The sequence below is a fragment of the Epinephelus fuscoguttatus genome, linkage group LG13, assembly GCF_011397635.1.
Source record: "Epinephelus fuscoguttatus linkage group LG13, E.fuscoguttatus.final_Chr_v1".
Taxonomy (NCBI): domain Eukaryota; kingdom Metazoa; phylum Chordata; class Actinopteri; order Perciformes; family Serranidae; genus Epinephelus; species Epinephelus fuscoguttatus.
The window spans coordinates 33,174,354-33,202,281 of NC_064764.1; the positions used below are offsets into that span (position 1 = coordinate 33,174,354).

Below are 27,928 nucleotides of genomic sequence, written 5' to 3' on the forward strand. Positions count from 1 at the left end.
TGCTCAAAGTGTATGATGGGACTTTTGCCCAATTACACCAAAATGAAACTGTCTGCTACTCCAGGTTTAACTGAAATGTGCAGTTAAGGTTTTCAAACATAAGGTGGAACTCTGTAACAAAAACTAGTATCACCAGTACTTTATCAATGCATGGATATATCATATTACAATCTTGGGTCTTTTGGTTTGTGATTTCAGAGACTTGAAATAAGCCAGTGACTGGTCAGAACCAAATGTCTCGAACCAGACAGCAACATTAAAAAAAACAAGTACAGCTAAAAGATACAAAAAACCCTCGGGCAAAACAAAACCTCCATTTTCTAGCTGCTTAATTCCTCTGTCAGTCTTTTAATTAAAAGGTCACTGCAGAAATATAAAGAATAAAATCTGGTGCTCAAAGAAAAGCCATAGTCATTTTAATAATCTGTGGCTCTTTCTAATTGTTTTTGCTGCCCATGGTCAGTTCAGGAACTGATGTTGTGCTCAATAAAACCGGCATTACTGATGTACTCAGAACAGACATACCAGAATTCTCCCCCAAATCCACCGGATTTGTTAGACACGCAAGTGGAAATTACACTGTGAATTATAAACTCAGTGTGCTGGTCGATGAAAGAGTCTTTTGACATTTAGGGAAATGTGCTTAAGAGACAACTAATTTCATCTCTGCATTTTTATACATCACATTTTTGCTCCCAGTCCATAATTGTATTAATATTACCAATAAAATATAATGTAGTGATTAAGAGGTGTCAGAAATTAAGGGTAGACTCTCCATCTGTCTCACACATGACTGTAGTTTTCTATTTTTTTCTAGTTTTGTCGGAAGGAATACAAATTTAATTGACTAAGCGTTTTATAAAACCACCAATTAGCCACTTAAGTTTTATTTTAACAACAATATCTTACTTCCTTTTGTCAGTCCTCTCTAGCCAAAGTCCAGTGCTGTTATTGTGTTTGTTAACCAGCAAACTACACAGAACCAGTCACACCAGAAACCCCTTTATACTTTAATCCATTGTGATTTTCACATTTGACTAAGAACACATGCTTTTCCTTGACCTCATTTGCTCTCTCTCTCTCTCACACACACACACACACACACACACACACACACACACACACACGTAAACACACGGTAGTTTCCTTGCAGCCCATAAAGTGTTTTACTGCTGTGTCGTACAAAATAACAGGCTAATTACTGAGTGCAGAGAACTAATGAACAGTGCTGATGTTAGCACCTGGATGGAGCAGTAGATCAGACACAACAAAACTAAGATGACAAATTATCACACTGAGGCTGTGGACAGATAGGTGATAGTAGAGTAGGTTTTGTGCCAGGTGTTGTTGGTGGCCAGGATGATGTTTTCATGCAAATTATAGATAACTATAGTTATTATTTACATGGTGGCTCCCGGCAAGGTCACATTTCTAATGCTAATACTCCTTTATGATGAATGCCTGCAGTGCTATTAAATGTATTCAGGTTCATCTGTAAATGACGCAGGTCTTATTAGCAGCTGCACCTTCGTTTCGCTGTATTTGCATCCCAGCTGCCAGAGTTAATGTTGGCATTGTGCATTTCTGCAAACCATGGACACGCTGCATTTGTACGTTATTATGTAGGGGATATGTTGACACTTGATGTTTCAACAGCGCAATGGTTAACATGTGGTTAGGTTTAGGCACAAAAGCCACCTGGTCATGGTTAGGAAAAGATTATGTTTTGGCTTAAAATACTGTTCTGCAGTATGCTGCAACAGGTTGCTTAAAACAGTGGTTCCCAACTGGAGGGTCACGGTCTTAAAGTGGGTCACATGCCATTCTGAATGGATGGCAAGTGACTCACAAATGTTTGCAAAAAAAAAAAAAAACACATTGTTTGAAGTACAGTGAATTTAGAACAGAGCTTTTATTTTGGAGTGCCGTGTCCTGCTGTAGAGCAAGTGACTAATGGACAGCTACTTAACAGAGACAGCAAACTACCTCAACGACATGGCCAAACTAAAGTATGATGGTGAATATATTAACCTGTGTAGACCTTAAACTAATGATTTAGGAGAAATCTGGACCCTGTGGCTGGACCAGTTGGGAACCACTGCCTTAGAAAATACCCACGTTTTGTGGGTAAAAGCAGCTGGAAGACGCAGCAATGAGTCTATAAAAGCAGGCATCCCACCTTGGTGTTAAGCCATCCACCATGCCCTCCACCTCCCAATGACAAAGGCCCAATCCCAATACCCCCCCTTGTCCACTACCCCTTAGCCCTTGCCCACTACCCCTTGGCCCTCGAAATGAAGCAACGAGGGGTAGGGGTTGAAATCTTTCCCTAGGAATTGGGACACCACTCATTACATCACCGCGTTGGTTATGTTCACACATATATAACTATTTTAAACCCGAAGCTACAATGGAGTCTCTAGTTGAGTTCATCCTACCGACCGCGTTTGCATTATTCATCATGCTTCGTTTGATGAACGACAGATGACAGGGGACTTCTGCTAGCTAGCTAACCAGCTAACATTACGAGGCAGCATAGTTATACTAGCTGGCGTGTTATCATAATGCGAAAAATCCGACAATTTTGCAGAACAGGACAGATGACAGACGCCAGATAGTGCGAGCTAGCTAGCTAGCTAACAAGCAACCTGACGACGGTAACGTTAGCTATGTATGAACTTTTTTCCCCGTCTCTTGCTCGGTGGTAGCCATGGCGATGTCTGCCCCTCGCTGGCAAGTCAGCATCTGAAATCCCTCGCTCTGAAGGGCTAGTTTCATACCCACTACCCCTCATTATGCCCCCTACCCCTACACGCAAAAAGGAATTGGGACACCCTTACCCCTCGTGGGAACGTGCAAATGTGGTGGTAGGGCCAAGGGGTAGGGCTAAGGGGGGGTCTTGGGACTGGCCCAAAGTCAGCTCATATACCGTGACACTTCTAAGATGTTGCCATCATATGTATGAAAAGTACAATCCCAACAGTTATTCTTCTGGCAACTGGGCTGGTGTTTGTTGTTTTGTAGTAAGTACCTTGCCCATGGATACTCTGACATGCGGACTGGAGGAGTCGGGGATGGAACTGCCGATCTTCCAATTAGCGGACGACCCTATAACAAACCTAGAAATGTCTCAAGCACAGCAAAATAAGAAGAACACAGAAATACACGATTCAAGTGGGACTGAGAGGGATTACTTCTATATGAGTCGGTGCATTGTTTTCAGGTAAAATCCTGAATAGTATATCTTTAACATGCAGCACAATATATCACTCACATCACTCACACGTTTACACCAGACATCAGTTTTAAATACTGTCTCAGCAAATGCAGGAAAACCAGGACACAGGCAGAAGATACCAACCTAACTGACAAAATCATCATGATGTCGATGAGTACAACTGAAATGACTGATCGACATTAATATTCATTTATCATTTCAGTTATTTTCAAGCAAAATGCCAAACTCCTTCCAGTTAAAATTATTTAGTTGTGAGGATTTGCTGCTTTTCTTTGTCTTTGTCTGATATGTTTTTGTGTTTTGGACTGTTGGTCGGACAAATCATCAACTTGGGCTTTAGATAACGTCTGGCATTTTATAAACCAAACAATTAATTGACTGAATTAATTAGATCAGGGGATTAACTGATAATGCAAACAGTAATTAGTTGCAGTAAAAAGGACCACAACTGAAAGTAAAGGGAGTTGTTCAAGCTGTAAGAGCATTAACTTTAATTTTAAGTAGTTTCCCAGTGGACTCAGCCCAGTATGATTTTATAAACAAATTATTTTGTAGTAACATGATTCTAAATTGCAGCTCAGGTTGAAATCATAGCCTTTTGTAATCACCACCAAGCACTATCGATGATGCTACACTAGGACCAAGACAAAAATGAGCGCATCTTTTCATTTTACAGACACTCGCGCACAAAGACAGTTTCACACACAAAAGCAAGATTAAGGGTGGGGATCTTGAGGCACCTCATAATTGGATTTGATTCAGTTCAGACGGCCATGATGTGATAGTGAAAAACAATCAAGGATGCGTCTTGGTTCATCTGCGAAAAACTGAAAATATGGCAACAAGAAATGTTTGTCATAAATTCATGTTCAGGCGTTTTCTTCCATTTTAATGAAGGCATCAGAGATATATGTCGTAATTGGTCATTTTCTTTCCATCAGCCAATCAATTGACTGAGAATTGCAGCAGCAGTAAAATGTAGAGAACATAAAATCGGTCAATGTGATATTGTTCTGCTTTAAAGACAGCGAGACAAAGGAATCAATAAGACGGTGTTCAGGTCTGACTGACTCTCTCTCAGGATTCTTATCTGCTCTCTGACAGCTCAGCCAGCCGCAGGGGAGTCATCGCTTTCTGCTTCAAACACACACACACACACACTTAAACGATGGGTGGTGAGTAATTACCCAGGGTCAAGCATGCTGGTGATCTCCAAGGAAGCCTATTAAGTGTGTGGTGTGTGTGTGCGTGTGTCGGGCTGTGACTGAAATCTTTTCTGATAGTGCTGTTGGCGAGGATGGAGCCTCTCACGGGACTCAGGCGAAAACCATGCAGCTTCTCGTATCTTCTGTGAAGGTTTTTCTTCCCGACAAAAACACAGGGTTCAAACTGGGCCAGTCAGAGCGGACCTGTTAGAGTCCTGCATGGATCCAGGTTAATCAGAAAAGATACCACAAGTGAATCGACTGCAGCAGCTTGTGCCAAAGACACTTTGGCATTGACCCAATCAATTACATCAATTTATAGAGGTAAATACCCCATAAAAACCTTTGACATCGTTTGTGGAAGCTAGGGGTGACGTCAAGGAGACAAACAGGTAAGGTAATTTAAATAACCTTCAGCTGACATGAACGTTAGCTAATAGGAAAGAATTTAAAGAAAGACACGAGATAAGAAATGAGACGTGGAGCCCCAGTGGGATGGCAAAATTAGGTTGATAACTGTCCTGAACTTGTGCTAAAGGCTAAAATTTGGGGAACAAATCCCTCAAAGCTCCGTATCCGAACCAATCCCTTACCCTTAAATACCTGTAGCAATTCTGAACCCGACCCAATAACATGGAGGAATTTGTTTGGACATATCAGACCCTATTAATTATTCGTTTTTCCACAATTTCGCTGTTTTTTGGGGGGATTGTTGCTGCCCAAATATGTCTGATTTCACATCATCTATCCATCCATTTTCAACCACTTATCCAGGGCTGGGTCGCTAGGGCAGCAGGCCAAGCAAAGCACCCCAGACGTCCCTCTCCCCAGCGATGCTTTCCAGCACCTCCTGGAAGACCCCAAGGTGTTCCCAGGTCAGATGAGATATGTAGTCCCTCAAGTATGTTCTGGGTCTGCCCTGGGGCCTCCTACCAGTGGGACGTGCCCAGAACACTTCTAATGGGAGGCGCCTGAGAGGCATCCTGATCAGATGCCCGAACCACCTCAACTGACCCGTTTCGACATGAAGGAACAGCGGCTCTACTCCGAGCTCCTTACCCTCTGTAAGGCTGAGCCCAGCCACCCTTCTGAGAAAACTCATGTTGGCCACTTGTATCCGCGATCTCATACTTTCGGTCACTACCCAGAGCTCGTGACCACAGGATGGTCCGACGCAGCGCCAGCATCACTGCAGAAGCCGCACCAAACTGCCAATCCATCTCACGATCCATTCTCCTCTATGATGAATCATAGTCTGACTTGACTAGCAACAAAGTATTGTGCACTCTTGGTGTTTCAGATATAGAAACTTCCTCAGGACCTCTTTGCTGTGTCTTTTTGCTCTCACTGCAGCATAGCAGGGCCTTGATTTTCCAATTCATCCACTGATTCAGACCACAGCAAATTTACAATAGGTCTGAAAACACCTGAAAACCCACAACCCAACGAGTATGCATTCATAAATAATCTCTGTTTGCCTGGCTTGTTGGCACACACACTCACTTCTTCTAAATTGCAGATTACCGCAGGGTGCAGGAAGGGCTCTGGGACACCTGCAGGGCTCACATAAACAGCCGCTACGGCTACAAACACAAAGCTTCCCATATATTTAAATGTGTATTAATGATGGATTGCTGCGGTGCACCGAGCCAGTCCAACTAGTTGAAGTTGTGACTTAGCTGCAGCTGAAAATCTGTCCATGCTGCTTCAGGGGGGCTGGACAGACGCCCACAACAACAAAAACTATCTGGTTTCTACATAGACAGCAGATAAAGATGAGGCAGCTTTCTGAGGGGATGTTTTAAAGCCTGGCGCTTGGATGCATCACTCCCTCTCATCTTTTGTCAGTTGCTGTTAGGAAATGCTGATTTGCAGAAAGAGGATGGAGCCAGACAGGCCGCTTCTGTGGATCGTTTTGTTGCACCTGTTAGGACAGGACGGCTTCCTCTTTTATGACAGTTTTTGTTAAATGGAGTTTGGTGAACTCAGCGAATTTGTTGCATAACTTTGCTCAAAGTCGATCTGAAAAAGGTCACATAGGCCAGAAGGAATAAAAACACCTCAGTGGATGGAACAAGGCTTTTGAGAGTAGTTTCAAAACACACAAACAAGGGGTCTACCCATTGATTCAGTGTAGTTGGAACCTTTCCTGCTGTGCATAAGGTAGTTTCTGTCTGAATATAATTTTTAAAAATACTTTTTTCCCTTATTTTTCTGATCTGAATTAAGGCTCTGAGATTTGACGCAGGGGTGAAAGTAAAGTTAAGTTGTGGCTGGTACTGCTGCACCCAGACTTTATCGCTTTACATTGTTCTCCTCTCACCTTCTGCTTCATGCATCCCTGAACACACATATTCAATTTTTTTAACCCCCAAACGAAATTTGAAACACTTGACATCATGTATAGCACATGATTTATTTCAATGGCGAAATCTGACAGTCATATATTGTTTTGTTTAAAATCAGAAGAAAATTACAAGTTTATGAAAGACAGCTCAACAAGTCTCTGTTCTTTGGGCATATTAAAAAAAAATTCTATGAGTGAAGTTAGTGGATGCTTGGGGACACAACAGTGTATAAGAGTGAAATTACTGATTATTTCTTTCAATAGAAATTGCCTCCGACATACGAAAAACCAAATTTTAGGGACACAACTTTATCAGTGTAAAGTTGCTGAATATTTTTGTTAGGGCTGACCTGAATGCTTCAAAGCTTCAATCGTTGCTATGGTAGTCAATGTCCAAATCAGTATTTTAATGCTCCAAAATAGCCCATGAATTTAAAAAAAAACAGTAATCCAATGTTATTCATTATGTATCAACATTTTATTCACAGATCAGGACACTTAAACCTTTTAAATTTAACGATAGTTTTGTGTTTCTGACTTGTTTTTTTATCTAACGTCAGGCACCAGCACCATGTCAGTACTACTGAAACTGGGACAGTTTGACCCCATGTGACATGCTAACATACACTGGCAAAATGTTGAAAAAGTAATCGCCTGAAAAAATCTTAAGTGCTATATCGTGGGCAACTGGACTCTTGGATGAGAGGTGAAAAGTCTTCAAGAAATTCAAGCAAGTCCAGTTGCCTACGATATAGCACTTCAGATTGCTATGACCTGGCTGAATTTGAAGCCCCTGAAAGTGTTTCAAAATTTGTGAAGGTGACCCCCCGAAAATACACAAAAACTCAAATCAAAAGTCTTGTTTTGTTCACCAACAAAACAACTGTCTTATACTAAACACGTTTTCCACACAAATACAACATGCTAAAGTTATTAGCATAAGCCTATGGCATTTTACCTTGTATAAATTAGCCTAGCCACAAGCACAGATTTCCTCTGCTCATATGAAGCCAGGATAAATCACACACAAGATTTAAAATGTTGTTTTTGTGGAGGCTTTGTTGTCTTTACAATTTATAGCTTCTTATCTGTGAAATTAAAGTAAATTAAAGCTTTGTTTCCACAGAAAGACTTGACAGGAGGTCTGCGTCGCTGTGACGTGTAGCTACATTTCTGGGGAGGTGCACGTCAGGCTCTACATCAACACACTGTAGGTACGGCATCGATTTGAGGCCCACTTCCTTTACCCGTGGTTAGAGGGAGTCATTGTGCAGATTGCAAAGCCCTCAGAGACAATTTTGCGATTTCAGGCAATAAGAATAAAACAGCCTTTTGAAATTGAAAAGTACATTTTAAATCATAGTAAGTATTAAATTCTTTATTACATTTTGCTTTAACTGTCGGACTATCTGTGGCTTTTAATGGCTCTGTCAATCAGGATAAAAGCTTCCTGTCTCTGCCTCACACACACACACACACACACACACACACAAAGACAAAGACAAACACCTGCCCACAGCAGTTAATAACATCAGGGTCTATTAGCTAGCACCACTAACCAACCAGTAACACACACACTCACATACATGTCTGTAAAATGTCTTTCTGATCAATTATAGTCAAAACGGATGTTCATTACACTAACACACACACACACACACACACACACGGACACATGCACACACCATATGGCTGCAGCTGTCCAAAGACTAGAAAGCTTTTAGGGAGGGAGGAGACAAAGGGAGGAGGAGGAGGTGGAGGAAATCCTTTCTTTGTATTTATCTATTTAACACTCTTTCTCTCTCCGTCTCTCCCTGCAGCTCTCTCGGCCTCTCTCGTTTGTCCCCTGGTGGGTAATAAGGGCTAATCCACTTAAGCTGCCTCTCTCTCTCTGCCTCTCTCGGTTCCTGTCTGTCACCCCAGCATCCCCACATGCACAAACACACACATACAGACGCAAACACACACTTCATTCTTCACACCCATCTGCCGCTGTTTCTGACACTGGGTGGGTGTGTGTGTGAGTGGGAGACAAAGAGGCGAAGATGGAGGGAGGGAATCCCTGCCTCTCTCTGCTCAGCAGCAGCATCTTATTGTTCCTGATGACAGCACACACACACACACACACACACACTCTTCAATAATAGATGTGTAGCTCCTCCCTCCACGTTTCCCCACCATGACTCAGGACTGAGGCCTCATTTAAAGGAACAGGACACCCCGTTCACGGGCCATAACTGTTACTGTAAAAGTCAAGCACTTGAAATTGTGGTAATACTTTATGACCAATGAGAAAAAAGTCAATATGTCCATTATCATTACAAAAGACTCCAACCTGGACATTTATGAGATGAGAGTCAGCACCTCCAAATCTGAAGCCATGGTTCTCTGCCGGAAACCGGTGGATAGTTCAGCGATGTGGGCGCTGTGGCACCATCATGATGAAGAGGGAGCTCAGCTGGAAGGCAAAACTTTCAATTTCCCGGTCCATCTACATCCCAACCCTCACCTATAGGCCCGTTTCCACCGCAGGAACTTCGGGGTAATTTTACGGGGCCGGGGCCGTTGGTGCGTGTCTCCACCGCAGGAACCAACCCCGAAGGACAGAGTTCCAGAACTTTCACAGAGGCTAAACAAGTCCCTGCCTCGGAGTAGGTACTCACAACGGCCCCGAGAAACTCCTGGCTGGGGCTTGGGGATTACTTGGTGCTGATTGGATATACTCAAGGCGGGATGTGACGTCTACAGAAAGCAGCAAAATAGCCAGCATTTTTAAAACTCAGCAGACGAGGGTTAGCTCGTTCATAGCTTCAGTGACTCAATAAACGGTCCGTGAAAAAATATTTTTTCCAACGGATATCTTAGTTACAACATGATTGAGCTAGCAAAGCAGTTTTGTGTTGCTATGTGTGGTATTTATTCAGTTCTGGGGAATCACAATGTCTAGAAAGCATCAGTGGCTGCAGCTGACAGGGACAGCTAACAGCAGCAGCAAAGCTAACATCAGGACGTCATCTGTTAAAAGCCTCCCGTTGTCGGATATGACATGAAACTACTCCAGTTAGCTCAATCATGTTGTAACTAAGACATCCGCTGGGAAAAAAAAAAATTCACGAACCGTTTATTGAGTTACTGAGTATTATAGACACCGCTAAGGGCTAACAACGTCCCTACGCCTCTGCGTCGCCCCGGTCAAAATGGTCGTGCAACGATTACGTCACATCCAGAGCCCATAACTTTACAGGAACCTTCCTCCTACTCCGCTCTCTCAGTAGAGACACGGCGGTTGAGAGGGCCGAGCGAGAGGACGTTCCTGTAGTAGTTCCTGCCCCCCAAATAGTACCAGGAACTTCTTCAGTGGAAACGGGCCTTATGGTCATGAGCTCTGGGTAGTGACTGAAAGAATGAGGTCGCGTATGTAAGCAGCCAAAACGAGTTTCCTCCATGGGAGATAGGGATAGAGTAAATTAGCAGTGTGGAAATATTTTCAATTTCAGAGATAACAGGGGTCAACGGACAGAGCATATGCCTTATGTGAATAATGCCGTCATGGATGAACACAACATGACACTACCTGTCTGGATGGGCACCTCACTCTGCTAATGTCTTGCAGCAACGCAGTCACATTAGCTGCTCTGTTTCAACAATGTTGGGCTGAAAAAAGGTGCATGCAGGCTGAAATTCAACTGAGCTGTTCTGTCGGGAGAATAATGTTTCTGTTAATCCATGTTTTATGGCTGTTGGCAGAATTTTGTCTTCAGAGCTTTAAGAAAGATAGTCCTGAAGTTTTAGGAAAAAGATGATGGTCTGGGTTAAAACAGAAAGACCTGAAGGCTAACTTATCCCATGTGCTGTTGTACGTGTGTGAGTGGAGTCAGTTTAAGGTAAACTTTACTGCACTTAAGCACTTAGGTTATTTACATTATTTATGTGTTGTTTTTATCCTTTATGGCCAAAAGCAAAAAAAAGAAGGGGGTGGCAGCTCCTCCTTAAACAGGTAGCGTTGAATGGGTAGATGATATCGTCATGTACACAGTCATGTACATGGCTGTAGTCGATATTCAACTGTAGTCGCCTTTTTAAAGACACCTAATGGCTTAAAAATTCACAAGAGGGGCATTTCCTGATGTATCTTATGTCTTGGAACAAAATGTTAAAGTCTCTTAAGCCTGTGTTAACCACAACTTTATTTCAAACATTCCACCAAAAACCCATTTAAAAGACCCACTGACTTTGAGACGAGGAGGCTGGAAGTGCTAACATGCTAACTCATTTCCAGGTTTCAGGACTCATTCCTGCACCACTCTGTTTGAAGCTACAGTAGTGTTACCACCAGTAACACTTTAATCAAGCTCAAAGCTGTAAAAACAGACCCGACGTGGATCTTGCAGACGCACCAGCTGCATTAACTGTTAACTGACAGGTCATACAAGCAGAGGGGATTAGCTCTGTACCAAAGCTGCTTTAAGAAATTACATTTTAATGACATGATATTCCCAGATGGTACTGGTATGTCCCTGCTGTGAACTGCATGCATGACATGATCATTTCCCTTTGAATCCAAGGTAAATGAAAAGCGTACCAGGCTGCCATAAACTGAAGAAAACGTCAAAGACAAAAGTGTTTCCTGGAAACGTCAACACTTCATGCTGAACACATTTCAGTTACAAGAGCTGCACTCTATGATGTAAATATGTGATAACTGTGTTAAATACTGCTATATTACTTACAATGAATATACAGATATTTAAGTGTATTTAGTTCTGCCTTTCTGCTGTCTTCAGTAAATTGCTAAAGTTTGAACATTCTTTGATTTAGCAAACTGAACACAAAAGGCACCAAATACAAAAATAATGGTAGTTACATTTTAAAGTTTTCTACAGATAATCTCTTTCAATTGACTCAAAAAAATCCCTGAGTGCAATATTGCAGTCTTGTGTTTACTGCACAAGTTGACATCTCGATGACTATAAATAAACAATATACTGTGCAGACTTAGTTACAACAGACGTCTGTTGCCTCTGCATGATCTGCATGTTTTGATCTTTGTTGTAAGATTTTGGATTTTTGCTCATTATAAGTGGGTGAAAGTTGGAAGAGTTGCCAAAGACTGCTATTACAATTCATTTTTAAAGAGGAAGTCCATACCGGAAAAATGCTAGAAGCTCTTTGTGGCTCCACAGGAAGCTGTATGAAATCTGTAGTCCGTCTGTGATCTCTGCTTAAGGTCAGCAATGCTTAAGGCTACATTAGCCACTACTAGCATAATATGTAAAATTCTCCAACTTAACTGTAGCATGCATTGTTGGTAAGGAAGAAGTGCTTTCCTTATATGACATGACAAAATGTGTTTTGTGAGACGGCCAAATTTCAGAGAAACATGAGCCACTTTTACACTTCCTGTTCAAGGCGGGATTAGCATGCCATCATGCCGCCTAGCCGTTCTGTATATAAGGTACGATTGTGGAAAGGAACAGAGGTAGTAACAGCACTGGAATGAGGTCTTTGTTTAACATAAATCTTGAGAGACATGACCATGGGTGGAACAAGTGTGACGTTTTGGTTACGTGTTATGTGTGCGACCCACTGCAGGAGATTAGGGCTGCAACGATTAGTCCACTAATCGATGACTAATCCACTATTAAAATAATCGGTGACTATTTTAGCAGTCGAATAATCGGTTTGAGTCATTTTTCATAAAAAAGTACTATAAAAGTACCCCAAAACACTCTTAATGCAGCTTCTTACATTCAAATATTGGCAGCCTTACACACTCTCCCATGACAGTGAATTAAAACCCTTTGGCGTGAGTACAAAACAAGACATTAGATGACATAATTTTGGGGTTTGGGAGAGACAGACCGACATTTTTCAATAAAACGATTAGTCAACTAATCGAAGAAATAATCGACAGATTAGTCGACAGTGAAAATAATTGTTAGTTGTAGCCCCACAGGAGATTTTAAAGCAGCTGTTAGTAGTTAGCAGCTAACTCAAAGAAGAAGAACAGCAGCCATAAATCTGCACAAATTGGGAAAATGATGAGGTCCGGACGCTCCTTATCCTCCGAGCAGAGGATGAGATCAATCGCCATACAACAGAGAAGCTAAATGAATGTGACTAGCATGTTAGGTCATTATTGTTGAGGTTGATGTTATTGTCTTATAGTGCGATCTCTGTGTCAAAAGGGCTATGGACTCCATATTAGTGGTGCCCCAAATGGCAGGGCCATGTCCCCCCTGATATAATTGGTCCCCGTTGTGAAAGTAATCAAAACGTGTCTCTAAGTTGCATTAAAAACCTTTTCTCATTTGCTACCAACTTCCCTAGCCGGCATTCACATTAAATTCACAGCCTCACACACGTAAACAAACCATCAGACCACCAGCTAGTTTGCCACAGCTTTATTTGAGGGGTGTTCAGCTCGCCTGCTGCACACCGACAAGCATAGTGAGCGCGAGCACAACGTTCGGCGAATTGACTGTAATGAGGTCCGTTAATATGTATTCATAGCAGCACATGATCAGAGGTATCAGTGTAAGTGCTGGCAATACTGGTGGATTAGTATTAGTCCAAGTTGTGTTACTGACAGCGTGATCTCATTAGGCTTTATTTAAACAACAGCCTTTATCGTTAACTTTAATCCCACTGCATAATTGATTCTGCCTCTGTCCACACTGCGGCATGGTGAGAGCTGGATTAGCAAAACTAACCCTGCTAAACAAAATCACACATCATAATTAGAATTCATCTGAAAACTCTCTCAGTCTCTCTGAATTTGAGTGCTGATACTGCAGGTTAATCTGGCTGTAAGCCTGGAGGAAGCAGTGTGTGTGTGTGTGTGTGTGTGTGTGTGTGTGTGTGTTTGTGTCTGAATCACAGTGAATTAATGGATTAGTGGTCATTCATCCATGTAAGGTCTCTGTTTGCAAAGCACATACACACAAACACACTCTTATCCACGTCCATCCACAGACCAACAAAGTCATTTTTAGACGTCCTACACACAAACAATATCAGTAATGTCAACCACTGGTATTCATTCTTTCAACTCCTCCCCTCAGCAGAGACAGAAACCTTTGATAGTAGAAACGAGTCCAGACTGTTTTCAGGCTACGTGTTTGGTCTCCAGGTGAAATAAGGTCTCTCCTCTGAGTTTTATCCTCAGTCTCAAGTTTGTTTTCAGGGTAAAACGAGGTCTTGTCAGAGTGAAATACAATCTCTCCCTCAGGTGAAATAAGGTCTTACAGTACGGACTCAGAATGCTTCAAAAGAAACCAGGGTAGCACCGACCTGAACCAGCAGATCGGTATCGGCATCAATACTGACATAATTAGTTAGACCTGGAATCAGCCAGAGGAAACTGATCCATATTAAACACATTATAAGATTTAATGTTTCCTGTATCAGTTACATTGTTTCAGTCACAGAAAGCAGCTGACTCAGTGTTTTAGTGCCACAGCGGACCCTGGCATCACATTACCTTCTATGAAAATGATTCCGGTAACTTCCACATGGTGATGTATGCAGATTTTAAATTTGGGAGAAAAGCAGCACTGGTGTCAGATCAGTACTTCAAGGGTAGAGATGTCTGGCACATCTTCACCTACTACTAACATATATGGAGAAGGTAAAAAGTCTGGTACTCTGCATTGGCAGATACCCTGAGTTGAGGAATTGGGATTGCCATGTGGGAATTTAATTTGAAAGGTCAGACACAGGAAGTGTCCACGCTCAGCAGTCAGACAGGAGTCAGGTTAATCTCCAGGGCTGGTACCTGCGGTTATTCCACAGGCTAGTTAATAACATGTCGGGCAGGAAATCCAAAGTGTGGGATCATTTTGAGAAGGTGAAGGACGAACCCAAGGTGATATGTAAACTCATCTTCATTGGTCGACTACAAACATGACGTATCATCTGAAACATGGAAGTAGCTACATGCCCATTAGCCCACAGCGTCATTAACAGGCGGCTCGCTCAGTGTGTGACGTGCACTTGGAGATAAAATATAGGCCTATATTAATGAAGGTTCATTAGTATGGTTTTGTATTTCTCTGTAATGTAGCACAGTGTGAACAATGTTACTGATACTATTCTTTCTCACACCTTCAACTCAAACCACCAAAATATATCATTTAGTAATTACATTAATATCAGAAACATGTGGGAGACTAGTCGACTAATGGCCCTAAATGACGACTATTGGTCGACTAGGAATATTCCTAGTTGGGGGCAGCCCTCCACCTGGAGTAGTATCCAGCTGGGCTTTATCTAGAGCTTGCGAGATATATTTCGGCTGCGCTTTGGAAAGCAGAGCTAAATGCTAAACAAACATGGCACCACACCGGTGAGGTAAGACAACACGTTTACATGTCGTTTTCTATGTGTTCTCTGACATTTATCCTAACGATATGAGGTGGTCTTTGTGGGGAAAAAAGCTTGTTTAGTGGACTAACTTTGCACTTGAAGGTTGCCCAGTCACTTGCGTTTTAACAGGTCTGACGCTACTATGTGCCCCGGCTTTATCTAGGCTAACAGCTAACATGCTAACTATTATTTTTATGTCACTAGTCACTTGAAACAAATTTAGGACGATAGGAGACAAACTGAAATAAACCGAAATTTCCCTTTAAATTTCCAATCATCTTACCAGTGCTCAGATCTCCTTGCCCATTTGCAGAAATCTGCTTTGCTTGAACTACAGATTGTACTTCAGCATTTAGGCATAAAGAGTATAAAAGCAGGTCAAGAGAGAGAGGGGTGCAGCCCTCTCTCTCTCGGACCCAACTCAGATCAAACTCTAAAACTAGGCAACGCTGAGCAAAAATGAATATAATTTCTGTCACTGCATTGTCTATTTCTCACCTCAGATGATTTCGAAATCATATTTTAGTGTACTGTTTAGCTGGCTCAGTTGTTTCTAACATACCGGCTATTCAGTAAAACCCTAAGAGAGTCTCTCCTCAAAGACCATCATGGTTTTCCTCTCAGTTATTAAGACAAGAAGTGATGAAAACATGTGAAGAATTTAAAAACGAGAGCTTGAGAGAGAAGTTCAAACCCTGCCCACTTTCATTCTATTGCACACCTGGCCAATCACTGCGTATGGCGGGCATGATTGTCATCTCCCTCACTAAAGTGCAAACATCACCTTGCAGTCGTCATCTTTTGTCTATACTAAACATCTCCATGGCTACAGACATTACTCATGGATTTCAGCAGATTAGCTAAGAAAATTAACTCTAATTACTTGTTCATGCTCACAGCGAGAGTTCGCTTCACACCTCACAGCTGGAATATGAAGAACACACACTGAGATTCAATCTCATGAGAATGCACAGCTATTAATGCCGAACAGCAACAGAATGAAAAAAGCATGAGAGATATAGAGGTGTATTTATAAAGAGAAATAACAGGATTTTATAGACAGGATGTATTAAAGATTTATAAGAAACAACATTTAGGAAGAATCTGATGCTGTTTTTAGCACTTGGACGCTGCCCTCAGCTCTCAGCCATGATGCCGCTTCTTAATCTCCCAGCATGCCTGTGTGAGGATCTGCTGCGCTTCACCTGTTTCTCACATGACAAAGACCAGAATGACATCATTAACTTCTGCTTGTTTTGTCTGTTGTTCATTAAAAAGAGAAAACAGTGATTTGGCGATTATTCTGGCAGCGTAGCAACAGCAGCAGCTATTGACAGACAGCTGGCGTCAGTTGTCTGATAAACACTCAGACGCTGCTCTCTGATTGTGTGTGTGTAGGTATGAATGTGTGTGTGAGTGTGTGTGTGTGTGTCACTTCCTGTTTCCGTCTGATAATTTAGGATCCTATTTATACACCGCTGATTAGCATAACATTGAGCCGCCGCGCCGCCTGCACTTTCCTGTGAGTGTGTGTTGTGACTCTTTTTCTGCTCCTTTTTTAATTTCTCTGCTGCTGCTTTCTTAAAATGTGAGCATTCGCAGTGTCGAATGCTCCGTTTAATGTTTTCATGTTCCCCCAGTGCCACCACCATTTCCTATACAGACAAAATCAAGAGCATAGATATCACTTTTTCAAAACACACCACTGTAACTGTCTGAAACATATGCAAGGAAAAGGAAGCCTAAATCAAACACAAAAAGAAATTAGATAAACACATGTAGAATACATTTGATTGGAGCTTTTCAAGCTTATATATACATTGCGGAAATATACAAAGCAATGTTAATTTGGTTTAAGAAAACTATGGCAATAAATGTTCGTCAACAACCTTTTTTTCCATGACAAAGACGAGACATTGACAAACTAAAAACAGATATTTGACGATAAAAACTATGACAAAATGTATGTTTTGTTTTCATAGACGAGACGAGATGAGATGAAAATGTTGGGGTGGGCTACTGGACAATCAAAATAGGACGAAAGGATACCTGAATGAATAACATTAATGATACTTATAATAATAATGACTCTATTAAGGAAACAAAGAAAGATCCATAGCGTACCACTAACAACAGAAATTCGTCTATGTACAAATCAGACGTTGCGCTAGACTTTTTCGTCGCCGGTCATTTTGACCGACAGGGTCATAAAAATCCAGTCATAATCTATTTTTACCGGTCATTTTAATTTTCGTTTTTAAATGATAATAAAGATATTCAAAGACATTTAGTTTTCATTCGTTCGTTTTTAATAAATCAAACAAGCAAGTTATAAAGTGTGTATTAATAAGGACATGAACGAAAAGATGAACAGACATCCACCGCAGTGCTTCAGTTCAGCGTCTGGTCTACACGCGAGCCGCGAGCGCTTCTGTCAAGCTGGATAGAGTGGATCGTACCAAACAGGAAGTCGGACACAGAAAAGACGAGAGAATCCGGCCTATTTTCAAAATAAAATAACAACAGCACGCACTGAGGAACGTGAGGAGAAAATACCGTGTTTATAATTTAAAAAAACACAACAGTGCGTAACCGAACACATTTTTCAATACCATAATCACTTCATTACAATTTTAATTTTGTGTCATCGAGCCTACAGGCATAACTACATAAATAAAATGGTCAGAACAATATGCCCTATTCATTCAGTGTTTATCCAACATGCTCAATACATGGACATTCAATGACAAATTGTCATTAACTTATTACGTTATAAAAAAACAATTAAAATATGGACTTACCCATGTTTAAAATGACCTGTTGAAGTGAAAAAACGAGTACTGACGGGAACAGACGAGTGGAGTTGATGTTTAACCGGCACGGAGAGCGCAGGAGAAATGCGCTGCCTGTGTGGACATTCAAGCGCCTCACAGGACTTCTGCGGCCCTAACGCATCTGGTGTATCCAGGGCATTATGTCAACAACGCTACATGAAGCAAATGAATGACTTTTTCTCTGCAGTGTGAAAACGGCAGCCACTTAAACCACTGACTGTGCACTCTGCCGCCAAGTGGGCAGGGGTGGTAACTGCAACCGGTCAAATGACCGACGGCCTTCAGATTTTCCGGTCATTGTTGTAAAAAAAACAGTCAATGACTGAGAGTATCCGGTTAATGCGACCCCTGGTACAAATACACGATATAATAAATGCAACATATATATAAATAAGACAAAAATTACCCACCATTAAAATGGTAAATGGACTGCACTTGTATAGCACCTTTCAAAGCGCTTTTTACAGTCACATTCACCCATTCACACACATTCACACACTGGTGGCTGAGGCCACCATACATGGTGCCACCTGCTACTCGGTAACCATTCATACACACTCACACACCAATGGAACAGCCATCAGCAATTTGGGGTTCAGCATCTTGCCCAGGGATGCTTCAACATGCAGACTGGGAGAGCTGTGGATTGAACCGCTGATCTTCCAATAGGTGGACAACCCACTCTAGATCTTGATCCACCTTGATCCAAGCTTGGGGCGGCTGTGGCTCAGGCAGGTAGAGTGGGTTGTCCACAAATCGGATTGGTTCGATCCGCGGCTCCTCCAGTCTACATGTCGAAGTATCCTTGGGTAACTGAGAAAGGCCGCCCCAAGCTTGGCTCAAAGGCTGACTTTCAATAGATCCCAGTGAGGGAAACTGCTCTGCTACGTACAAAACCCTGACCCAGGATCGGGTCGTCTGCAAGTGATTTAGCACCAGGTTCTCCACAAATATGCGGTGCGAGATAGGAGAGGTGCAACAATCTGCCGGCCACATCCAGATCATCACGAACAGCTCTGTTCACCGAACGAGGCTGGTTATCTGGAGCCAACCGAAGATCTGTGGCGCTATGGTATCGTTACGTCTAGGCTGGATTCTGACTTAGAGGCGTTCAGTCATAATCCCACAGATGTCGGCTTTGCACCGTTGGCTCCTGAGCCAAGCACATACACCAAATGTCTCGTACTGAGCAGGATTACTACTGCAACAACACATCATCAGTAGGATAAACTAACCTGTCTCATGACAGTCTAACTGAACCACTTCATTATACAAGTTCATATAAAAAAGACAGAATTCAACAAACTGCCCCCAAACTGCCCCCACAAACAGGCTGGAGACCCAGTGGCCCCACTGTCTCCATGAAAACCCTACTGAGCTTAGGTCAAGGTTGGTCAAGGCCAGGATGATACCATTTTCTGAGACAAAGCCTGCCATACATCGATATATAAGATTTTATATTTAAGCAAGGCAGGTAGACACACCGACATTTGCAAACATTTCTTCGTGGAAGTTTAAGAAGCAGTTGGGCCACATTAAGTCTTCAGTAAGTAGTCGTTTATGATGTTAAAGGATGCTTAGTCTTTGTCCTCTGATATATAGCCGCTGGCCATCGTTAAGATTAAACATTCATTCATTTTTAAAACAGGAAATTGTCACTGTTTCAGTATGTGTGAGCTCTGGGACTAATAATAAAAAGAGTGAATGGCGTGCTGTGAGCAGGAGTGATTTAATAACACAGTTGATCAGGTTTCAGTGCAGAGCCTCACCCTTATGAACTTCTCTCCTCCGGCCCGCTAAGTCATCGTTGTCACTGTCTGTCCATCCAACATGTAATCCTAGTGTTTTCTTTGCCTTCTCAGCACAAATTGCCGCATTATTACTCACATGGTTTAGTGTTTATGAATACCATTTGTTCTGCATTATCAACCTCTAATACTAAATTCATGCACTAAATAGTAGATCACCATCAATTGTTCGGCCCTTTATTAACTCAGTCAGCGTGCTTTCCTTTTAAAGACCGACAAAAAAAACATGTACACTGGTGGAGATGTGTGAGGGGTTTCAAGTTTTTGCAGGTTTCAAAATCTGCTCCTGGATTTAGTTTATATCTTGTAAGTCACACCTGAAACAGAGTTTGTCGTATGTCATTCTGATGAACTTGATCCTAATAGAGGTTACTGTTACACTAAACTGTCCTATCGTATTACAATATGTTAGTTAAAAGCTAGCTTCAACATTTTCAAAATGGACCCCTTTTTTGTGACTGATTGGAACAACAATTTTTGACAACTGGTCCACTATTGCGAGAAACCGCTGCAGCCGGCAGCCGTGAACCAGGCTGCAATGTAATCACGCAGGGCATGTCCACACCTCCAACTGAACGTCCACTGAAAGTGCTTATTTTTGCCACTGACAGGTTCAGGTTGTTTGTTTAACCAGAAACAGCCACGGAATTGGTATCCCCAATTTTGACTCTCAAAGTCATCAAAAAACAAAATAAAACTCACAAAACCATCTTGGTTTTTCTTTCCACTGCTCCAACTATCAACAACTCTGGTTTGGTTGAAATAAACCCTTAATTCTCTCAGTATATGCTGGTTCTATACACACTAAAATTACTGTGGGTTTGGTGACGGCAATTTTGTGGCTGATTATGGTTAAACAAAAAGGATCTTACCCTTTAACAACTTTACAGTTATCACATCGCGACTGACTTGACCATCACATCAGAGGACTAATATTCGTAATCCTCGCACTGTGCAGGCACGTTACAAGATGGAACGTTTACATTAGCAGCTAGAAATATTCCCATTTCTTTGATTTTGTCAGGAGGAAAGATAGCATCAACACTGTTGCTGCAGGTAGTCGGACTAAAACTCTTACCACTGCGAAAAACACGTCTTCAAACCTCTGGTCCAAAACACTTACTACAACCGACAGCACAGCAATGTGAAGCTCCAGGAAATACACCCCACCAAAGGTGAGCCCTGCTTGGCCTGTGGACATCACCTGTAGCTCTACTTTGGCGAAACAACTAACACTGGATTTTAATCATGTTCAGCTGCAGCTACAAAAAAGTGATATGTGGTGGATGAAATGTTGCTCCACGAGTGACTCTACGTCACCGTGGGTAAATATGGGTCCAAGCAATAGAAGACCTCCAGGTAAATAGCTAGCTACACTTAGCTACATTTACTGGCCATTACCTTGGCGAGCACACAGAGGCACACATCTCAATTCTGGGAAACCAATTTTATGGGGTGTAAGTAATGAGTAATATATTACATTTTTAGATCAATGAGACCAACACTGGTAGGAACTCTTCCCATAATCTTGTCAGATACCTAATAAAGATCTGAGTCTGTCGATGGCAAAAAAACCAATCACTTATTGTGGATGTAAATTGACGATGCAAACATATTCTAAGCCAAAACATGATTGTTTCTCTCTGACCAAGTGTCTCTTGTGCTTAAACCTAACCACACATTTCCATGTATCCAAATAGAATGTATCCATGGTTTGCAGAAATGGACATTGCCAACGTTTATTCTGGTGACTGGGTTGAAATATGACAAAGCTGCACTGTACAAGCATGAAACATTACGAAGAGAAGTCAGCATGAGGCTCACATGTGTGTCTTGTGTCATTACTTAGTCTGACAGCACTCTGACTGAACTCAGCTTTCCAACAAGCGCCGCTCCACAAGGAGGAATCCATTATGGCAGCACTGAAGGGGATGTTAAATGAATGGCAGATTAGAAACAGTACGGTGGATTTGGTTTTACGAACGATGTCAGGAACATGCAAACAGCTGGGTATAGTAACAGATTGGTATCAGTTTTGGCTGATACTCAATAATGTGGGACTGGTTTTAAAATGAAATAGTGGTCGGGAGCCATCTCTAATTTCCTCTGTACTGAAGTCAGAGACGTTCAGCTGATGGAGACAGATCCCTCGTACAGCCGCTCAGACGCTGTGGTGCATTTTAATGTGCGCAGGCGGGCAGCTTTGGTTTTGTTACTGTCGACAAAAATCATTTAATTCTGCTGTTGTGTGGATCATTCTCTCAAAAGAAAGTGTCCTGAACCTCACGGAAAACTACAAAGCAAACAACACTGTTCAAAGCGAGACGCTGGTGCATATCTCCGCCTGTGCTGCAGGAGTAATGATTTTGATACAGAATAGAAAAACTCATTAGCAGAGGGAGAGGACGGGCACGCTTTTAGAGACCTCAGATTTAAGTCCTGCTTCACACCAGATGTGGAGACATTATTCTTTCTTTCCTTATGAGATAAAACATGTTTATGGAGCCTCTTTCCAGCACTGCGGGAACAAGAAAATATGGACGTAATGAAAAAGATAATGTGAGTATGATGATAGCGCCCTGCATTAAATGTTTAAAAAATCCACCTTTGTAACTGCTCTCTATGTTCTGTAAATTCTCCTTTGAGACACGCTGTGCTGTAAGATCTCATCACCTGACAACATTTTATACACACGCAGGTTAAAATGAAGGTGGAGCACCTCTCCCGACACACAATGTGTATTTGAAGGTTTAAAGTAAGCGCTAAAGCAATTAGTACATCTATCAGGAATGAACCACTGTAAAAAATCAATAGTGTGAGTCATTTTTCTAACAAAAATACCAAACATTGCGTCCAAAAACTGAGGATTTGATGTGTTTTAATTGTTGGCCAACAAAACATTTTGGATTGCAAGCAACAGCCACAACCACTATGTTCATGTGTTTTCTTATTTTCATGGGAGCTCTGCATATTTACACTCTGCTGATACAAATGCCTGCATGATGACAAAAACACACCTTGCAGTGGCAGAGTGCGGTTCGTAATAATGACATTTTACTGCAGCCCAGAGGCGTGTTCATGTGTTTCAGGCGGGAAGAAATTCTTTGTAACACAGGTTAACATGTCACAGGAGTCGAAGGACTCTGTGGACTGATTGGCTGCATGTATTCTCTGGCCACAACTGAAAGTCAGACACACATGGTTGATTATTTACTGCTGGATTACAGCTCACAACTCGCACCAACGGCTGACGCTGCTCCGGTGTTGTTGCTGGAGAGTGAAACATCCTGGCACAGACTATTTGCTGGAGTTTACCAGCATGTCACTCGTGCAGCATTTGAAGGTAATTGTAAGCATGGCTGTTCTCTGGTGTCAATGTCCAATTGTCCACCGTAACCATTTTCATTAAGTCTCGTCTCATCAACAAAAATTAAGCATGGATTTTGTCTTAGTTTTTATTTTTAGCTTCTCATCATCTCATTTTCATGATGGAAAAAAGGTTGTTGACGAAATTTTCATCGTGGTTTTCGTTAAGAAATTAACACTGCTTCACTATTTCTCTGTGTTTTTTCAGCATAACAAGGCACCGGCGTCTATTCAGTACTGAGCGCTGCATGTTTGTCATTTTGCTAAAAATGCTGAAAATTATTTGGGTAAAAAATGCAGCGACTCACTGTCACTTTTTATCCAGCCATCAAACCACAGTGAAGGAGGAGCTGGACAAATTCCACAAAGACTGACAGTCACACTGCTGGACAACAATAACAATGGAGGAGAAATTCATACTGAACCCACACAGACCGGTGGGTTTGTGCTTCAGGCTTCCCTTCATCCAGAGCAAGTACTCTACTTTGTGTCGACATTTTTTCTTCCACGGCAACACATTCTCACTCTAACCTCGTCACATATCGACATTTGGTCATGGACCTTCCACTTACAGATACAACGTGAAAGGTTGTCGACTTTCAGGGACGCTGTGTCAAGTTCTGCCTGTTACATGCATTGTTTTTTCAAAATACACTGCTGTTTTCACAGGGAATTGAACATTTGCATACAGTCTCTTTCAAAATAAAAGCACGTCGTTACAACACAAAATTTTTTTTCCTCCGACAACAAACGCACGTGGTTAAGTTTAGAAAAAAAGAACAAGGTTTCACTCCATAATCTTGGGGACGTGAACACTGCTCCCCAGGGTGAAAGTTACTCTACTCCTACTCGGCCTTTCGCAAACTTAACTTTTGTTCGTGTCCCACCACGTTTCCCCGACGTCGCCAAGCGTCGTTACACTGTAACAACGACCAGTTGCATATCATGCTGAGGTAAAAGGATGGCTTTTTCGTTGGTGTCTGACGCCACAAGTCACTGCCCGAGCGCCAGATTTCGAGAACTTCAAAGTGAGACCAGGTTGTCCATGGATATTCTGTATCGCAGCAACCACACGCACCACACACCAAAGCATCTCAGCTGTAATGCCCCTCTGTCTTCTGCATTTAACCACAAGCAAGTATTCAATTTGTTTTAAAACTGTTACATCATTTGAAAAAAATTTGAAAGTTTGCTCTGGGCAGTGTTTCATTTCGGCTCGACTGCTTTCAACAAGACGGCCTCATTTTACAGCTAAACAGTACAATAAAATATGTTTCTGAAAACATTTGAGGTGAGAAATAAGCAATGCAGTAACAGAATCATGCTGCCTAGTTTGACTGCATTTCACGAGCAGTGATTGACATGATTGAGGCTCTGATTAATTGTTTCCATTCAGCCACAGTTTAATCTGGCAGATGACATTAGCAGCACTATGAGGAGGAGGAGGAACGTGACTTTTTCAAAGATGTTTTTGCCTCTGTTTGGTGTTCTACACGGGACTATATGAAGTAAATACTACACTACCCATGAGCCTCAGGGGCTTCTGCTACAGAGCAGACAACAATGAAAGGTCTACCACACTCTGAAAGCATCTGAACCATTGATGCAATCAAAGACAACACAACCTCTCCAGCAGCACTACAACAGCGTTGGAGCTGGTTGTTTCTCACATCAGCGCTCTCTGGGACTCACACTTGACTCCCCTCCTACAGCTGTTGTACCTTTGACCACATTTCAATGAATCCCACTTTTTTTCAGCACAGTGTTTCATTGTTTGTGCTGATGAGTCAACCAGTAGATTTCCACACAATGTCCATCTGCTGGAGACGATCCAACCGACAGTCATCTAATATTATGGGAAAACCAAGAGATCACACATAGAGGCCTGTTACTCTATACAACACACACTGTGTCTCACAGTGTGTGTGTGTGTGTGTGTGTGTGTGTGTTTGATTTAATAAAGCACCTTGGCAGGACTGTTCATGATAAAGTTATTGAACTGAATTACACTGACAGAGACAGAGCCAGGGTGTGTCCCCCTCCAGCAACGCTGCGTGTGTGTGTCAAATATGTCACCAATGCGTCACCAGTTTCCTTAATTTATTGTATTATTTTTCCATGTCTCTCTTGCACACACTCTTGAATTAATGAAATCACACAGTATCACTGTGTTTCACTTACGTCCATTATTGAGTGTCAGTATCAATCACACACACACACACACACACACACACACACACACAGACACAGCTAACAATACGTATAAATCATCAACTGAATCCCTCTTAACACACACCTTTACTCTGCATAGTCCAGGTGTGTGTACGCTACTCACTCATGATTTATCACTTAAAGGTCCAGTGTACCGGATTTAGGGGGGCATATTGGCAGAGAAGGAATAAAGTACAATAATTGTGTTGTCTATAGTGAACAACCACCTGAAAATAAGAAGATCCTCAGTCATCTAGGCTATGGTAATATGGACGAACGCAAGCAAGTCCAGTTTTCTGGATTTCTGCTGCCACATTCAGACGGTAGGGTCAGAATTTGGTGTAAACAACATGGAAGCATGGATCCATCCTGCCTTGTATCAACGGTTCAGGCTGCTGCTGGTGGTGTAATGGTGTGGGGGAGATTTTCTTAGTACCAACTGAGCATGGTTTAAACACCACAGCCTACCTGAGTATTGTTGCTGAGCGTGTCCATCCCTTTATGACCACAGTGTACCCATCTTCTGATGGCTACTTCCAGCAGGATAACGCACCATGTCACAAAGCTCACATCATCTCAAACATGACAATGAGTTCACTGTACTCCAGTGGCCTCCACAGTCACCAGATCTCAGTCCAATAGATGTGGTGGAACGGGAGATTCTCATCATGGGTGCAGCAACTGTGTGATGTCATCATGTCAATATGGACCAAAATCTCTGAGGAATGTTTCCAGCACCTTGTTGAATCTATGACACCAAGAATTAAAATTGGGGTCCAGCCTCGTACTAGCAAGGTGTACCTAATAAAGTGGCTGGTGAGCGTATGTTAATCTGCTTCATATTTTTTTCTATTTCATTATTCTGGCAGAAAACTGTGGGAAAAAAATGCTTCTCACAAGTTCCTACAGTTCAATGTGACATGTGTCTGACCAACCGTCCAGAACCCAACAGATGTTAAATCTTTAATCACACATGACAAAGAAAAGCGGCAAAATCTCACATTTAAGTCACAAACAGAGAATATTTCATGTTTTTGGTTGATAAATGACTTAAAAAGATTAGATCACTTATCAGAGGAGCTGCTGATGAATTTTCTGTTGTTTTTGCGAACTGATAAATCCGATAAATGTCGCACCAAACATGATCTGATATCAACACAGAGAGTGAACGATCCTTTACTGGGTTTCACATCACTGTGAAGACAGAATTTGGTGCTGCTGGTCAGAGGGGATAAGCAGTTTGAAGACGTGATGGACCAGGAGATTAATCAATGATGCCAGCTGCAGCTGTGTGTTTAGCCATTATGCTCTGGTGGAAGTGTCAGACATCAAAACACACACACACACACACACACACACTGTATACTCTGCACACAGCCATGTAACACTTTCTTTCACCTTCTGACCATTTTGGATCAGTTTGGTCAGTATGAGCTGTCATCTGCTGCCTTTGTATCCAAATGCTTTGGTGTATCTCACACTCACACACACACACACACACACACACCTTATTAAAGCTCTGCATACATAAATTGTCTTTCAATCGCATATCGAGCAGATTTCCAGGAGCTCATCTGATGTCATTCCTCCATGATTCCTCTTTCTTTTGTAAAGACCATCAGCATCAGACACATGAGCTCTCACACACACACACACACACACACACGCACGCACGCACGCACGGGCGCGCACAAACACACACTGAATGCATGTATACCATCAAATATCTGCAGCAGAGCAGCGTTAATCATGATTTAAAGCTGTATGTGAACGCTTCCCTGTGTGATCCAGTGTGTGTGAGCACACACACCAGCTCTGTGGTGCTCCTCTGCAGATCTGCTGCTCCTCACTTGGGTTCATGTGCTTGTTTCAGACCGCTCCTGCTGACATCCACCACTCTTATCAAGCCTTTGTGGCACATTTTTGTGTGTGTGTGTGTGTGTGTGTGTGTGTGTGTGTGTGTGTTTGCAGCCCTACCTGTTTTGTAGAAGGCATCAGTGTCGGGGTCGCTGGGCGCCTCCTCGGCCGCTTCTGCAGGGTTCATATCGGAATCCGCTTCAATACAATCCAGCGACAAAAGAAAGAAGAGAAATAAAGCGCCCTCCGCTCCGTCTTTATTCCTCACATGGTGTCCGTGTGTCCGCCTCTCTCTCCATCCCTCCGCTGCCGTTCTTTCTTTCTTGCTTGCTTTCTTTCTTTCTGTCGCCCTCTCGGTTTGTTTGGTGTTTCAGGGCTGGCTTGGTTTCTCTCTATTGTTCCCGGTCCAACCTCCCTCTCTGCTGCTGTCCGCCAGGGTCTCTCTGCCTCCCTCCTCCTCCTCCCTCCTCCTCCTCCTCCTCCTGTCTCCCCCCGGCCCTCCCCTCCCTCTGCCTCCCTCTCTCCTGCTCCCTCTCTGCCAATTCAATTCATTGACCTTTATTAGCCAGACATCAGCTGTGTGCTGTTTATACATTATTGTCACACACAAACAACAAATTATTATTATTATTATTATTACTATTATTATCGACCAGGGACATAAAGTATCTATAAAAGTGAAAGGTGATAGCTTG

The 27,928-nt window shown here is 42.3% G+C and overlaps 1 protein-coding gene across 2 annotated transcripts in view; it reads right to left on the bottom strand.

Moving 5' to 3' along the window:
* Nucleotides 1-27,688, bottom strand: part of kalrna (kalirin RhoGEF kinase a) — a 213,456-nt gene extending 185,768 nt beyond the window's left edge. For both annotated transcript variants that reach the window (XM_049595069.1, XM_049595068.1), the window contains exon 1: nt 27,354-27,688. In XM_049595069.1, the coding sequence (XP_049451026.1) occupies nt 27,354-27,420 (67 nt within the window). In that variant the 5' untranslated portion in view covers nt 27,421-27,688. The remainder of the gene's footprint in view (nt 1-27,353) is intronic.
* Between the last annotated feature and the right edge of the window lie 240 nt (nt 27,689-27,928).